General features: G+C 39.5%; 2 protein-coding genes across 4 annotated transcripts; one reads left to right on the forward strand and one right to left on the reverse strand.

Moving 5' to 3' along the window:
• Nucleotides 1-1,417: 1,417 nt before the first annotated feature.
• On the reverse strand, nt 1,418-8,232 carry LOC122091951 (pentatricopeptide repeat-containing protein At1g55890, mitochondrial-like). 3 transcript variants are annotated; one of them, XM_042662214.1, is made up of 2 exons: nt 6,966-8,232; nt 1,418-1,959 (listed from the first exon to the last, which is right to left on the reverse strand). In XM_042662214.1, the coding sequence occupies exon 1, from the start codon at nt 8,134-8,136 to the stop codon at nt 6,985-6,987; it is 1,152 nt and encodes a 383-aa protein (XP_042518148.1). In that variant the 5' UTR covers nt 8,137-8,232; the 3' UTR covers nt 1,418-1,959; nt 6,966-6,984. The 3 variants fall into 3 exon arrangements, with proteins under 3 accessions (XP_042518148.1, XP_042518147.1, XP_042518146.1); XM_042662213.1 differs by having other exon boundaries at nt 1,418-2,178; XM_042662212.1 differs by having other exon boundaries at nt 1,418-2,210.
• A 7,049-nt stretch (nt 8,233-15,281) lies between these two features.
• On the forward strand, nt 15,282-17,101 carry LOC122090812 (xyloglucan endotransglucosylase/hydrolase protein 9-like). The gene is made up of 3 exons (XM_042660535.1): nt 15,282-15,601; nt 15,952-16,052; nt 16,145-17,101. Exons 1-3 carry the CDS (start codon nt 15,424-15,426, stop codon nt 16,745-16,747), a joined length of 882 nt encoding a protein of 293 aa, XP_042516469.1. The 5' UTR covers nt 15,282-15,423; the 3' UTR covers nt 16,748-17,101.
• The last annotated feature ends 486 nt before the right edge of the window (nt 17,102-17,587 follow it).

A 17,587-nucleotide genomic window follows, 5' to 3' on the forward strand; every position in this document is an offset into this window, starting at 1 on the left:
TTAAATTTCTCATGTTGTGTGATTGTTTGCTTGATTCCTTCCTCGTGGTAGTGCATCTGCTCCTAACAAGTAATATCAAAGCCAAGTTGTATGGCAGCGCCAAGATTCTGGCAGAATCATGGCATGGGAACTTAGTGTGCCTCCGAGGTGCTTCAGCATGGTGGGCTAAATGAGGAAAATCTCAATTGCTACTGCATGGAGGGGGAGATTTATTGGGTTCCACGCAAAAGGCGGAAGTAATAATCTCACATCGAAAGTGAGACGGAGAAAATCTCGATTGCTCTTGCATGGAGGGGGAGATTGTTGAAAGAGCAAAACCATGTATCCCTATTTCAGCAGTACACAACGACAATTACAGATATACTTAATCAACTGCTGACAAGTGACATCATATGTATATACTAGATCCTAATGCATACAGACATACATTAGTCATTGGCAGATGTCATATGTATATACCACTATTTATGACATCAAAAATATCTGAATGCATGCATGCTTTTCCAGGGGTGTGCACCCGTAAGTAGACTTGATAAAAGACTTAGGTATGGATCTTCCCAAGTAAGGATATGAATTTGTAATTGAAACCGTTTATCAAAATCGAATTGATCCGTTTACACTGAAACCGTAAAATCGTTTAGTAAATTGTGCGATTATGGTTTCAAGTTTCACGCTGATTAGCTAAATGGGTCGGGTTGGTTTTAACCACGAAACCCATTGGTTTCAAATAGAATTGAAACTGTTTAAACCGAACCCTTTAAAACTGTTTAAACCGATCCAATTAATCCGCATAACAATTAAATAAAGTTGGGGCAATAATCGGTATAATAATTAACAATTAAATTACATGTCCATCCTGCTTTGGTATGATTTATTGCAATTCAGTTCAAGTTTAGGCTTTAGATCATGAACTTATAATCCATATATGTTACTATTTGTTACCACAGATGGAGTTTTTGGCTGAACCACCTGTCATTTTAATATTTTATGCTGCAAAATGCTGGATTTGAATGTTGTATGATATTAATTCTATATGTTTGAGAATGACCATGCAATGAAATATCACTTGATTATCAAATTAAGACATACCATCGTTAATATAGAATCTCTTATTTGTGGTTGCCAATTATTTTTGGAAAAGCTTATGATCTTCAGTTTAGAGATGATTGCAAGTTATAACAAACCGACTGTGAACCTTTTTACAAACTGTATGGAATAAACCGAAACCAAAACTGTTTAAAACCGTGACACCGATACCGTTTAAAAATCGTGAAAACCGAAACCGTTTACTAAACGGCCACGGTTTCAGAAAGTAAAACCGTTTAGCAAATGGTGCAGTTATGGTTTTAGTCAAATAAATGTGAACCAAACCGATCCACACCGTTTAAATCGAAACCGAACTGATTAACACCCTTAATAACAAACATGACTTCGACAATCTGTTTCTTCTCCCTGTTCTTCATTGTCTTCTATATTTGAACTTTTATCCTATACAGATGGTACTAGAGAACCTAATCCTGAGGGTTATAACTACTACAACAGCCTCATAGATGCTCCACTTGAGAAAGGTTCTCTCATTCAACCAACACTCCTCTACCTCTAAAATTTTATTGAAGTCTCAGTAGTTCTTTCTACCAGGAATCCAACCTTTGTCTCTGTATTACTGGGATCTTCCACAGGCACTTGAAGATAGATATGAAAGATGATCTAGTGAACAGATAGTGTAAGCATAATCTCTAATATAATTACTGACAGAAATATTTTGGGTAAATGCAAGTTAAAGTAGGGAGGATCCATCTCCTGCAGACAAGACTTTGTGTGTTATGCTTTCCCCTGCTTCGAACTTTTCAGAGAAGCTAAGCGCTGGATCACCTTCAATAAGCCTCATGGATTTCCAATCCAAGGTTATGACACAGGGCTTCAAGCTCCAAGGAGGTGCTCCATTCTTGGCCATCTCTTCTGCAAGAAGAGAAAATCATCGACAGAAACATATGTTGTTGCCCACAATATTCTCTCATCCCATGCTGCTGCTTTTCATTCCTACCAGCTCCACTTCAAGGTGACAAATCTTCCAGTATACAGTTTGGGGCTACAGAAGCTGTAGAACGGTCTGGGGCCCTTATGACACCATATATCTCATGATAACCGAGTGAGGCTCCAGATTTGGGAGAGCCCTAACTAAGAGAATTACCAGAGTAAAGGTGATCAGCCTGATCATATGATTAAGGATCCTATCAGTATATGGTCTCTATAAACATGTGAACCATGAAAAGGAAATCAGAAGAGACATAGAAAGCTTCAAAATAGTGCAAAGATCAGATGGTTAAAGCAGCAACAAAAAATGCACACTTTGGTTTGCAACCTGTTAGGCGGGATCTAACCATCCCTCCTGATGTTCTGATTTTGAGAGATATGGGAGTCACAAAGTAATCCCCTCAAAGTAGAATTAGCATTCAAAGGACACGTTGAGTCACAACATTGGTCTTACATGTCTTCAACGTATAGCTTCCATGGGTGGAGTCACAATCGGAGAAACAGTATGTTCCAAACTGTAATTAGAAACTGTGGCCCATCATGTAGACAAAAGCTACTAACTGAAGATTGTCCTGGCTCCTCCTTCAGGCTGCCTCCTGCTGGCTGCACATTGTTCCATGGGTTTCCGGAAATTGGCTATTTATGTTAAGGATAAATATGGGAATCCACCAGGCATTATAACAGAAAATGGTGAGAAATCTTACCTCAGGGACTAAAACTCTTTATATTGCTAAGGTTCATGGATGCAGGTATGGATGATTCAAACCAACCTTTTGTGTCCTTAAGCATAGCTTTACAAGACAACAAGAGGATAAGCTACCACAGGGACTATCTCTCTAACTTATCTACTGCTATAAGGTACCATCAAATCTCTTCTATCCCCTTGGTATGGTGTTTAAGTCTTGGTGTTATGCCATTTTTGAAAGCTACAGTAAAGAATCGGGCACTCAAAGTCGAGCTCTAAAACTCTTAATACCAAACATAACAAAAAAAGGGAATAAAAGCAGGCAAGACAGCCATGATATGCATGGTTACTTGATGTGGTCATTATTTGACAACTGGGAATGGAACTTAGGCTACACCATCCCATAGTTTTTAAGGCGGTAAGGCGACGGAGGCGTTTGAGGGTCTTTCAGAGCGCCTTAGCGATAAGGCGGGCATAAAGCGTCGCCTTATCGACTAAAGCGTTCCTGTGTAATTTTTTTATAAAACCAATCTATTTGGCTCAAATCCTAGTTGAATCCTATTACTCATATATTAAATAAATATTAAATGTTCATATTTATACCAATGTAAGATATTCATCAAGAAAACAAATCAATAAAGTGAATAAACTAAGTTCATCTTCATCAATCATCAATCATTAATCATAAATCATCAATCATCAATCATCAATCATCATAACATATTAACATATAATATAAATACATAATTATGAAACAAAATTATAAATATAAAGAAAAGAAGACATAAAAAATACAAGTATTTATTATACTTACCTCTATGATGCCAAAATGAGTGTCTAAGTCCTAAGGTCATCCAGTATATTTCTACTCCCGTCAAAGAAGAATGAAGCTCACCGCTGCCGGAGCAAAATGGTGGCCTGGATCAATGGTTCTTCCTTGTTCCTTGATTCCTTCTCAAAGCCCTTTCTTAAAACCCTTGACAAAATCCAAACCCTGTTTGTGAATTGTGTTTTTGTTTTGTTTGTTTTGGTTATTTTTGATGGAGTAAAGTTGATCCCATACATCTCAAGTGTTAACAAAACTATACACCTACCAATAAAAAATCTATATTTGGAATCTTCATCAAGTAATTTTAAAATGTGTTTTAAAAAAAAAAACCATAAGACGCCACTTCACATAAGGTGGAGCACTGCCTTACCATCTCTAAACCGCATCAGCGCCAAGGCGTTGCTAAGGCGTCGCCTTACCAGCGCCTTAAAAACTATGCACCATCTGCTTTGGACTCTACTTCATTGACTACAGGAACAACCTCACAAGGATCCCAAAGGCTTCTGTTGAGCGGTTCAAAGGTGTTCTTAAGAAGGCCAGAAATGCGACCTGAGTCACTTGGATTTATGAATGAATATCATTTCACATCAACCATATGCTGTACCACATTATGATCCTCAATTAATATTTTAATTTCAAAGAAAAGGCTCCTGAATTTATATAAACAACAATACAATTTACCAATACAACAGCTACAATGACAAATGGCTCGAATTGTCAAGCTCTTTTGCCCACGCAATTTCTAAGTTGAGCCAACAAGATACACCATTGACCGCAAGAGCAGTTAAAACATCAAGTAGTTGCTAAAACTGATAACCAGAAATGAAACTGAATAAACTCAATTCTGAGACCAGGCATAAATGTTAAACCCAAAATTCCATATAAACCCCAAATTTAAGAAATCAAATAAATTCAAAACACAGAGTTGGATAGTCTTATCATTCCAAACACACCTATTAGACCTCCTGTTCCCATTAGTGTGATCCACTACGCCCATCAGAGGCTCCAGGTAAGCCCCAACTAAAACACTATTTCCCAATACTAACATAGTAGCTTCCTTGGCTATCCTGAAAAATTTTTAGTAGCTAATTTGTAGACTGCCAGGGTACTTGGGGACATGTAGATGGTGATTGACAACATTAAAATTAAGGTGGTATATTAATCAGCACGTGCACAACGATGAATCAAATGGATTCTTGACAAAGTCTCTCCTCTATAGTACAGACACCCCCCCCCACCCCACCCCACCCCACCCCACCCCAAAAAGGCTGTTGTGAGTATGGAGGAGTTATTAGAAGATGAAATCGAATTTCAATAGGTACATATTACAGTTTGGCTTGAAGAAAACTTGCAAGGAAGGGGATTTCAATTGTGACAGTAGAATGGGGTTCTGAATGTAATTGAATGAATGAATGAATGCTTAATCCAATGAACAGTGGATTCTCTCATCTTATTAGAAACAACAGTCCCTTGCATCCCATTAGAATTTTCTTGTTTCAATAAATGCCAAGTTCAGCCAATGAACAACAACTTCATCCTCAAAGGATGAGAATTCCTCTGTAAGATGTTTCTATAAGTTTCTCAAGTTTTTTGTAATTCCTAAGTTGGAACAGTCAACCATTTCTCCCAGTAGGAGTTTGAATTCTACCCTATTCTTTCTCTTTGGTTAATAAAATTGTAATTTGAAAAGGAAAAAAAAAAAAAATGTAAAAGGGGAGAATCATAACGGTTTAGCAAGCGTTCTGTACTCCCTCAAAATTTAATTAGTCCCCCCTACAGTTTTCCATAGAACACTACAAATCTGCAACTATTCCACCTAACACCCCAAGACACCCACCCTCTTTAAGCCCCCCCCCCTCTGCAGTGCAGTTGCTGGAGCAATGATGGCTCCATGCGGGCAGTGCTTACAAGGACTTACAGCATGGACCTTTTCCAGATATTTTAGAGAACTTTGAACGACCCACATCAAGTTCAAAATAAAATCCAGGCAACAACTTAGCAAACCTTTGGTCTACTGGTGTGAAACTAATGAACTCCCCCTTAATTTCCAAATCCATTGATAAGCCATCTCTCAACTATATCCTTTTTTCCTATCCACATGTATTCTACTCTTTCTTGACTGTTCAAATGATAGAATGATCAAAAGGGAAAAATGTTGTATCACGCCTGCCACTTCTCAACCATGTGGACTGATGAATTGGAAGGCTGACCATTGGATGGATTTGGTACTGCCAATATGCCACCTGTTAAATCTGGTTAAATCTGGTGTCCTACAATGTACGGATTTTTTTGCCCTTAATTTTTCAATGGATCCTATTGAGTTCATGTGGAGTTCACTTCCTAGAATTTCTAACCTTTTTAAGCCTCTATAATGACATGGGGATGTTAGATTGGTCAGAAATTTTGATGATAGAAATAAGATGATGTAGACTACATATCAACCAAATGTGAGCCCCAACCGAACTATCACATGGCACTTGATAAGAGCATTATGAAATGGGTTCTGGGTATGGGGTTCAGGGTATGGGCGTGCCTTATCAAGTAGTTGTGACCTTTATGCAAAGATGAGGTTGTCTTTAGTAGTTATCTTCATTAAGACCTATTGGTGAGCAACAACAACTTCCTTCCATGCACAACATAAGTGAAGTATGAACCTCAAAGACATTCTTGTGCCTATTGTGGGTAAAACCATAATTTCCCATACACATTTACCAATGGAATAGCTATTGAATGTACAGAAAGAGCCATTACTGTAATTCTGTCAAGAAAAAAGAAACATTGTTTAGAAGCCCCTTTGAAATTATTACATTGTCAGGTTCTTGTTCCAGACACCTTCTTTTATTTGGAAATTGATAAGTGTTTCGTTCATTACCTTTTAGATGAATTTTATCACGTTACCCAAGCGAATAATTATGAGTTACTTCAAGGAATCATAAATTCTATTGCTTAGGTTTTATATACACATACAAAACACTTATCTGACCCGATGTTTAATAGACCTCCTTCCCAGATAATGCAACTCCATTAGTTCATATTAAAACTAAAGCAAATCCAGGATCTTCTAATTCCAATGTTAATAGACCTCCTTTCCTTGTCTGTAAACATAAAATTGAATCTATACTTTTACTATCAACTGAAGAAAGAAAAATAGTGGATAAAAGAATGATAAGATAAAGCAAATAAAGCAATTAAAAAAACAAACACATACCCTTCTTTTGCTTTTTCAAATGTAACAAAAAGGAAAAGGGTGACACAATCTGTGATTGGTTCAGGTCAATATACCGAGCCCAAAAGGACAGAAGTTTCAAATGAGAGTCACTTCGTAATGACAACTATAAGTAAATGCATGATAAACCGGTTATATCATCAGATTTGAGAGAGAGATTAATTAAACCGAAGATGATGAACTAAACTTACGCATCAGCGAATTGCGAATTCATTCCCCATCACAAGGCATTTTCAAGCCAGATTTACCATAACATCTTTCCTTCCCAAGCTCCACAAGCTCCTTTGCTCCATCAAACTTTGAATCCTTGACTAAGCCATCCACCACAGTTTGCAACAACCCGACATCCAGGAAGCATCGTCGGTTCAAACTCTCCTTGCAGAGCTCAAGAGCGCGATCAAAATCCCCTTTCTCACAAAGGCAAGGGACAAGTGCCTGAAAGGTCGATCGGTTTGGCGTGAGATCATTTTTGGCTAATTCACTATAAATCCTTGTGGCTGCCTCTAACTGCCCATCATTGCAAAGTCCTTTAATCAATGCGTTGAAAGTATGTATATCAGGTTTTGGTCCCTTTGTCGCTAATTCTTCAACTAACTTAACCAACTCAGTTGTCTCACCCCCAAGAACAAGGCCGCGCAGCTTGGCATTAAAACTTCTAATATCAGGAACGCAATCGTTGTTCTCCATTCTAACCCAAATCTTCTCGCCATCAGAAAATCTGTTTTTCTCATAAAACGTATTCAGAAGCGTATTAAAAGTGACCAAGTTTGGGGTCACACCATTCTTCTCCATCTCATCTAGAAACTTAAGTGCAGAATCGAGTGAACCCATCTCACAGTAAGCGTGAATCATGATATTGTACGAATAAATATCCGGTTGAATGGACAAGCTGGAAAGGAGCTCGCGGAAAAGGGGTTCCACCTTATCAAAATTCTTCGTATCGACGCAAGCCGTGAGGAGGGCATTGAAGGACTTCACAGTGCGCTCGCACTTTAGTTCGGGCAATTGGTCGAACGTTTGAGATGCTTTATCAAACATGCCCGATTTTCCATAAAGACTGATAAGCCGTACCGCGAAGCCTTCTTTGGAGATGTCATTATACTTCTTCTGGTCTTCCAGGATTTCTTCGATGTCTGAGAATCGTTTAGCCGAGGCAAGGCGCCGAACTGTAACCTCGTATATGCGGTGCTTGCAGCGAAACCGGTAGGACTCGGAGGACTTTTTGAACTTTTCGACAAGGGTTTTGAAGTTACGTTCTTTGAAAATGTCGCCAACAATGGCTTTGAGAGTTGTCGAACCCACGGTTGTTGCAGGTGTTGTAGTGCAGAAGTTGCGGTATAGGAGACTAAAGAGAGAAGCCATCCTGCTTCACCCAAAACTTTCAGAGCGAAAAATGGAAATGGAAACAGAGAAGGGTGCTGGTGTAGGGCTTTGGTTTGAGGGATGTGTGTGTGTGTGTGCGCGCGTGTGTTTTTTTTTTAATAATGTGGCCATCTGTTAGGGTTTTAGCCTGGTTAGCCCAATTAATGAGGAATATTAGTTTATAATAAAGACATAAATAAAAGAAGGTCAATTTGATTTAAGGTCTAGTCAATTAATTAAGAAAAACAAAAAATAAAAAGAAGGACAATGGTTTGTGACTATGGATCAATGTCTATCATTTGCTCTAATGTTCATTGTCTGATCATTCAACTAAAAAGAACTAAATGCACAAGGCTACCACATGTAAGAGAGGGACAAATATATACAGTCTTACCCCTTACTTTGTAAGAGAGGTTATTTTAAAATTCCGAACCGATGACCAACATGTTGAATTATCTAATCATTCAACTATTGGAGTTAAATCTCTGGGAGGCCAAATGTCGAATATTGTGACTCATTTGAGACATATGCGTGTTCTTGATGTGTTTTCCCTTTTAAAAAACCCAAGGAGGTAGCGCAGTTGGTGAGCAACGAACTTGATACGAGCTATAAACTCGGATGTCCTAAGTTCGACTCCCACTAAGCACACATTGGGCCACTCACACAGAGGTGTTTAGTGCTCTTCACTATTTTCAGTGAAAGTTGAGAACCGTCGTTAGCAAAAAAAAAAAAATGCATGCTTTTGATGTGTGGGGCACTTTCATACAGCGCCACTCCCTGGAGAATGTCAGTATTATAGGAACACCCCCTCTCTTTCACCAAATTAGACTCAGACCCCTGCCGTCAGTCACTGTTAAGTGATGTCATGAAATGATATTTTAGCCCCTATGAGTAAAATACCCTTTATCTTATTATCCTAAAATTACCCCTCTTCACCTGTATACCATTTTATTCTCTCCCTACCTGCAACTTGAGATTCCGACGAGTTCAGGCAACTTCTTCAGATTCTTCTTCATGCCACCCTATCAAGGCGATAGTAAAGAGTTCAATTGTGTCCCCTTCCCCCGGCCCCCAACCCTTCTGATCTGAGTGTAAATAATACAAAGTTTTGAGGTTGGGATTGAGATTGAGTTGCTGCTTACTGGGGTCAGAGGTGGTGATCATGGCGATGCCCTTGAAATCGCAGGAGCCTTGAGCTTTCCCTTCTTTCTGATAATAGCTATCGAAGGCATAAGAAACGTGGCTCTTCACATTGTTGGGGTTGTAACAGTCCTGCCCAGGTTGTATCTCCGAGCAATTCGCCTTCCCAGGTCCACACGCCCAATCTAGCGCCGTCTGCAATGTCTTTTTATCCACTCTATCCATGGCCACACAGTAAGTCTGGTTCGTCGTATCATTCCCCAAGAAATTCCCACTGCCCAAAAATTACAGCAGGTAAACCGTCATTCCGTTCCTATAGAAAAGCCCCCAATTAGCCTCCGTCGTCTGCTGTGCCCTTTGGTTCTCGTTGAATAGTTCGTATATGAAGACGCTCGAGGTCATTTTCGAGTGCAGAGGCATTCCGCTGCTATCGTACATGTGCTTGATCAAATTCGAATTGTAAGTGTTCTGCTGGGGATTCCACGCTCCGATTCCCAGTCTCAATTGACTTACCTGCATCCGCATGAACGAAATCTGTCTTTTCTCTCCTTGTTCTCTGTTATTGTGCTATTTGTTTCATGCATTGAAAATTGAAAATCTGTTGGATTTGATTTTTCATAGCTGCTTAATGAGATGTTGAAGGGAGAGATTTTGTTTTTGGAAATGGCTCAGTCTTTCTACATAATTTACGCGCAAAGTTCCGGTGGAGCTTTGAGAATTAATCATGGCTGGCAATAAAGTTGAAGTAATCAACAAAAATGGTTGCTTGAGGCTATTTTGTTGGGATTTCCTCTTCTTTCCATGGGTTGCAAACCTTCTAGCCAATGTCCCCAACTTCCTCTGTTATGTCTCAGATAGACGTTCGAGCCAGCGGTCCTTTCACGGGTCTGGTTATATGTGTCACTGGGCTGTCCAAAGGTACGTAGTTAATCATCATGTTTTAAATTTTATTCGATTTCGAGGCATAGACGATGTTTTGTAATGCTAGCTTTTCGCTTCAAGTTTGTGATCTTGGAGGCAAGATTCAGTTTTCTTCTCTCTTCCCCTTCCCCTTCCCCTTCCCCGTTCGATCACAGCAATGTTCATGGAGATGATCGGAATCAGAGCTGAGATGAAGGAATCTCTGCTGCCGTGGTCGCTGATGTTGCCGTCGAGGAGCTGATCGGAATCAAAGATGGATAAATCCATCCATTTCTTATATAAAACATCATCAAGAGTTGAGGATCCCTGAGAAACATTCTTTCGCCGTAGTCGCCGTCGCCGGAAGGGTTGTGGTGAAATGGATTTGGGGACTACAAGTATTGAGGGTGATTTCAGTACTTCATTATTTTTAAGGGCAACATGATATTTAAAAAAAAAAAATATTGAACGGCCAATGTCAGCATTCTTAGTATATTTTGTAACAGAGACTGATGGTAAGGGGTCTAAATCTAATTTAATGAAAGAGAGGGGGTGTTCCTATAATACTAGCATTCTCCAAGGGGTGGCGTTATAAATTACCCTTCATTTATTCAACTATTTGAGTTTCTCAAATAGAATTAATTTTTAAAACAAATTTTGAAATATTTCATTAACAAATATAGAGTATCAAAGAAACTTAAAATTAGCACATGATTAATGATTATTATGTGAATACATGAGTGGTCAATCATTATTGTGAAATGGCAAGGATGGACATTATTGGTGTGGAATAAAATTTCCTATGCCAAGCCAAATGGAGCACGGGAGAGGGTGTCGCACAGTTCAGATACAATAGAGCTCACATGTCATGATATCATGATTAGAGAGAGAGAGAGAGAGAGAGAGAGAGAGAGAGAGAGAGAGAGAGAGACTTGGCCTATCCTTTCGATACATATTCAATTTTAAAATGTTTTAATAATGTGATGAATATGCGACACCTTCTGTATATGCCCTATCATATGTTCTCTCTCCTTTCTCATCTTTTTTTTTTTATTGGAAAAAAACCTACACCTTGCAAGAGAAATACCGCATATCCAAAAAGAGTCTAATCTCAAAGAGTTAGTAAAGTCAAGACATACTAATATATTAGAAGTCAAAATGAGTAGAGAGAAATCCCTGCTCAAGACGATCTTTGAATGATCTGTAACAAAGAAAGAAAGATTGGATAAGTTAGTATCCATATTTAATGTTTAATTGAAGGTCAGCAAGCCATCAGAAAATATTCCGAACAAGGGTGGTAGGATTCGGATCTAAATGGTGAACCACGACATCATTTCTGTGGGCCCAGATAAGGTAAATCACAATGGCCACCATGCTAAAAAAATGACATTTCTCATGAATGGAGAAGCATGGATTAAGAAAGAAGAATCAAACAAACTCGATCACAGAGGAACAACATAATCTACCTAAATGAAGACCAAGTGAGCAAGCAACCCAAATCCTCTTATTGAAGTCACAATAATAAAAAAAAGATGGGTAATGGATTCAATGTTAGAATTACAAAACGCACATGAGACATCAAGCATCATCCATTTACTTAGCCATTCCCGAATAGGGATATCATTCAGTAATAATCGCCAGAAGAAAATTTTAAATTTAGGGTGTAAATCCATTTTCCAGAAAAAAAATCCACCAACGTGGAGAGAGCGATTGGTATGCGGAATGGGTAGATCCCTAAGAGGGGCAAACTTGCAGAGCATGAAGAAATCAATAAGCATGTTTGTTGAAAAGATTCTTGTAGAGGAGGCCCAACACTTCCACACATCGGGGCGGGAAGATATAGGAATTTGGCAAATATGGAAACACACATTAGGAGGCATAGTATTGAGTAAAACCTGGGTATTCCATCGACCATCACAAATAAAGTCATTGACCCAAAAAAAGGAGTGAGATTCAGCTGGGGAGCCAGATACCGAAAAGATTGATAGGGTGGGGACCCAAGGATCAACCCAAAAAAACGTAAACGTTCTAGAACCAATTGGCACAGAAACCATACACTTAAGGATTGGTAAAATGGATGTAAGACTGTTCCAGACCCAAGACCCTTTTTTTGAGGATATGGATGAGTCAAAAAGGGAAATTGATTATCTAAAAAAGAAAACTTCATACGATTAAATAAAATTTACTATACGAGATTTGTCTTGCATAGCCTTATAGGCCCCTAGCTTAAGCTTTCCTAGAGTCATATCATTGCTTTGTACACAAAAAATTTAGTTAATAGATAACCTAGTTCGAGTCTAAGAAAAGGTTGCTCATGGCCATTTCAAAAAATTATCGTCCAACCATAACTTTTCAATACCATTTATGTCAGTCCAAATTCTGTTCACCCTCCCTCTTTGGCTAATGATTTCCTGCAACCTGATTAACAATCCCATTGCTGCCGCATTAGAATCCTCTTCTGTCATAACATAATGAGCAAGAGAAAATAAGCATTTACATTTAGAAAAAAGAACAATAGCCCACCCGAAAACACTATGTTAGATCAAACACCAAGAAACACGAATAAAGAGAGACAATAGAGATCCGTACGACACAGAGATTTAACGAGGTTCACACACCAGGGTGGTGTGCTACGTCCTCGGGCGAAGAAGAAGATGATTCACTATGTAGAAGAAGGATTACAACCTAACAGCGGCGAGGAAGAAACCCTAGCTTCGTGAAAACCCTAGAATACAATGACTCTCAACAAGCAACAGTACATTATATATATACTCCAAATAGCGGTTCGACCCATCGGGTCACGGTCTATCCGGTCGAACCATACCGCGGGGGCTACGCCCCCGCACCCCCATACAAGATCAATGATGGGCTCCGGGCTTGGGCCCATCGGCCAAAGCCCTCTGCTTCCATCACAAGTCTCAGAAAAAATTCCCCATTCAGGTCGCCACCAAAATATGTCGGATCGGGTCAATCTTCAAAACGGGTCAAGAATTCGAGACAAACTTAACACACTACAAGATGCATTAGAAACTGCTTTGACAAGAAAGAACAAAGTAAAATAAGGCATTGGTTTTCCTATAACACACCACTGTTCCTTGTCCAACCCCTTGGGCTTGGTGAAGCCAAAGATTTGTGTTTTGGACAACCCAAACTTTACCTGTGACATAACGAATGCGGGGTTGGGGATTCGAGCTCCCATAATAACCAAATTTCTGTGTCCACAAAAAATAGCATGTGATAATCAAAGTGGAAAACAAACCGGTCAATTCATTATGGCAAAGGTTACAAGAGTTAAACAAATACGTTATTAAGGTGGAAATGGAAGCAAAGGGGATTGAGTGCAAACCCAACCCCAAAGGTCCAGCCACCCAAATCCTCTTTGAAAATTCACAAGTAAAGCAAATATGAAAAGAGGTTTCCTGCTCATTGTGACAGAAACCACAAGTATTTATATTCATCTATTTTTGTAGGGTGCCCTTGGAGGGGATACCATCCATGGTGAGTCTCTAAAAGAAAACTCATCTCTAATACTTGTACGTCCCTGTTGTACACTCTCACACCCACCAAAACAGATGTTTCCTAGTCTAATTATACAACTTCAATACATAGATCACTCTCCCATATTGTATACCATAAATTAAGGGAATGAATGCTCCTTGGTCGCATGGCCCCTATCCCTATTGATGCTCATATGTGCCCCTCATTGGCCCCCGCAATGGCTCAAGGCCTACGTGACCAAGGAGTATTCTTTTGCCCCATAAATTATGGGGCAAAGTTTTATGTCCCTATGCAACAAACACAAGGAGGCGCAATGACCACCATGCTCCTCATAGAGGCGCACACCACTGTGTCTGGGCAAGGTCGCTCTCGAACCAAAAACATTTGCCCGTAAATTATATATATTTTTAGATAGAATGTTTCCTACACAAGGCTTAACTTTCACTTGCACCCCCTATTTTTCTCGCTCCTCCCCCTATGAAATGACTTCTCTACCCTATTGATTGAACCAACAGGGCCCTCACTGACTATTGTCTACCTGCATAGACTCTCCTACCAAGCAGGAAACGCCTTATGTATTTATATAAAGTTTATTTAATTATGTCAATACCTGTCAGGTGTTTCAGTTTGCTCACTTGCATCGGGAATGATCGAATATTAGTCCGCCAATCCTCTAACCCAACACATTTACCTTAGAAATTGAGCCAATCTCAATCTTCATCCACCGAGCTAACCAATGCAGGTTATTACTTGATGCCTCTAGTCATAGAGAGGTTTCTTGTTCTCAAGTTGATTAGACTAATCAGAGTTAGAGATCCCTTATGCATACATTTACTTAAAAATATGTTTCAAGTGCCAACACGTGTTCCACTTATATATAAAATGTTGATGCTTCTTTGTATGTTCCCATTAGTTCTCATTCACACATGCATAAGAATCGCACTCCCCCACAAAATAAGACAAGTGATTATCTTTTGCAATGAGTGTGATAATGCAGTGAGCATCTTGGATGGCCGATCTGTACATGTGCCCCGAGGTCTTCTTGACCATGCGATACTCATTGCACATCCACACTTACTGCATAGGAGAATTTTGCGTATGAGACATGTAATGACGTTTGAAAAATAACACAAAATCAATAAAATCAAAATGATGAGAGTAAAAAGGAGAGAATAAAATATGAATCCCATGCCATTGCCAACTGACTTATGACATCAGCAAAGTTTGAAATGGAACTGTGAACTCCTCATCCTGGGTAAAGAGCTTTCCTTCCCCTACTGTCATCACATACCCTTCCCATTTGCAACGGTCCTCCATTTTAACACCTATTGTCCTTACTCCACCTTATTGCCCATCTGCCAACTGTACTATCCTATAACAGCTGTATTATTCTATTTCCTTCATTTCTATTGGTTTCATATAGGACACTCGGCTTTTTAAAACAAGGACAGGTCGTACAGAATACAGACGCCCAACCCTACAAGGCCAGCCATGGCCAGCTAAGTGGACGTGGCAATGGCTTCCTGATATTTTTGCATTTTTGTTTGAGAGCTCTGAAATCCTATGTGGCCAATAAAATGTCATTTTGTTATACAGATTAGGTGAATTGGTCTGTGTGGATTCACGATTGGCTTGTCGGGAAGCCCCGACGTGGGTCTATAAATGCTGCTCCATCTTCCATAACTGTAGCAGTAGAAGGTTCAGAGATTCAGGGGTAAGGATTGGAGAAGATAGCTTTCTAGAACTCCAATGGCGGTTTCTCCTACTCTTTCGTCAAGCAAGCTCTTGTTGTTTAGTTTGTCCGGGTTCGTTTTGTTTGGGTTAGTGAGCCCATCAAAGTTTGATGAGCTCTTCCAACCGAGCTGGGCACTGGACCATTTCATTTACGAAGGAGAACAGCTTCAGCTCAAGCTTGACAATTATTCTGGTTAGTTCCGTATTCTTTTCAACGCCATTTAATGTTCTTGGAATTCCAGTGACTCTGCTTCCCCCATTGTTGCTATTTGCTTACTGATGGCCTTGTTCTACTAATTTTGGGCGGTCTCTGTTTTGTTTAGCTCATATTCTCTGTTTTTCAGGTGTTCTTCGTTGGCATTACCCCTTTAATTTCAGTACTTCTTCGATTTTTTTCCCATATTGATTCTTTCTAATCAACTTTTCATCTGGGTTTTTGGTTTGATCTGTGTTTGAACCATTTTCATCTGAACTATTGGTCCTGCTCTGCCATAGATTTTTCTGTGTCTGGTTTCTTGCTCTGATTCTGATTTTTGGAATTAGGTGCTGGGTTTACGTCAAAGAGCAAATACATGTTTGGGAAGACAACACTTCAGATCAAACTCATTGAAGGAGACTCTGCAGGAACTGTAACAGCATTCTATGTAAGAACTTAAACTCGTATTAGAGAATGGATTCAAGAAATTTCTCAATCTCTGAGCCCAATTCCTAATTGTTTCCATTTGGGTACACGCAGATGTCATCAGATGGTCCAAATCACAACGAATTCGACTTCGAATTCCTGGGAAACACGACCGGTGAACCATACCTGGTTCAGACGAACATATACGTGAACGGTGTGGGCAACAGAGAGCAACGTTTGAACCTCTGGTTCGATCCCACCAAAGACTTCCATTCTTACTCCCTTCTCTGGAACCAGCGTCAAGTGGTTTTCCTAGTAGACGAGACACCGATACGGGTTTTCACAAACAAGGAGAGACAAGGGGTGGCGTTCCCTAAAGATCAAGCCATGGGTGTGTACAGCTCTATATGGAATGCCGACGATTGGGCAACACAGGGAGGGAGAGTGAAGACGGACTGGACACATGCTCCCTTTGTGGCTTCTTACAAGGGGTTCCAGATTGATGCCTGTGAGTGCCCCGTTACTGCGGCTGTGGAGGAGAATGTGAAGAGGTGTAGTGCAAGTGATAAGGGTTACTGGTGGGATAATCCAGTGATGTCGGAGCTGAGTTTGCATCAAAGCCATCAACTCATGTGGGTTCGAGCTAATCATCTTGTTTACGATTATTGCATGGATTCTTCGAGGTTCACTGTTGCACCTCCAGAGTGTGACAACTGACCATAGCAGTTGCAGCTTTTGGGGTCTCATTTAAGGGAAAACTTCATATCCTATCCCACTGTATAAAGAAGACAGATAAACATGAGCTTCATGTTTCTTTTTCTTTTTAGTCAGTCATCTTAGTTCTTTATCTGTATGTGTTCAGCTTTTCTTAGCTGTTCATTGATTATTTACCGCTCCACATTTTTATCTCTACCCCACCTTTTTTTTTCTTTTTTTTGAGTTGGAATTTCATTTTGTCCATGTTATGGGTTGTTCCAAGAGGAAAAATTTAGATTGTGGGAATATCATGCATGGATTTAGTTCTCGATATCGGTCTTGTTGATATCGATCTAGATCAGTGTGTCTCAGTCATTTTTGTCACTTGTTTTTCAGATAGTATTATGGGGATGGTTTTCAAGTATCGTTATCGTATTAAAACGGGTGATCCATATCAGTTTAGCAAATGTTCGATCTGATATTTGGCCGATACTTGGCTAATATCATATCGGTTGAACGGTACTAACCAAGGGTAATAAAGTCAAAAAATCATCTTTAAGGTAAAGTAGGTGTATTTTTGTCTGATACAAGTGATTTGATATCGATCCATTCTGATATCATAGCGGTTTTAGGGATGATCAATAGCTGTTCCAAACACTGCTATAAAACAATGAACATGGGCCAAATACTAGCAAATGATACTTGGGAGGCCAATGAGTTCTATGCCCCTTAAATAGATTTTTCTTGCTTAATTTTTTTGCTCTTGGATCAACTTGGAGGCTCAAATTGGTTGCAAGGGTAATTAAAGGGAAGATAAGTAAATTATTGTAATCATTATCGGATGTGATTATATTACTAATT

This window comes from Macadamia integrifolia, chromosome 10, assembly GCF_013358625.1.
Source record: "Macadamia integrifolia cultivar HAES 741 chromosome 10, SCU_Mint_v3, whole genome shotgun sequence".
Taxonomy (NCBI): Eukaryota; Viridiplantae; Streptophyta; class Magnoliopsida; order Proteales; family Proteaceae; genus Macadamia; species Macadamia integrifolia.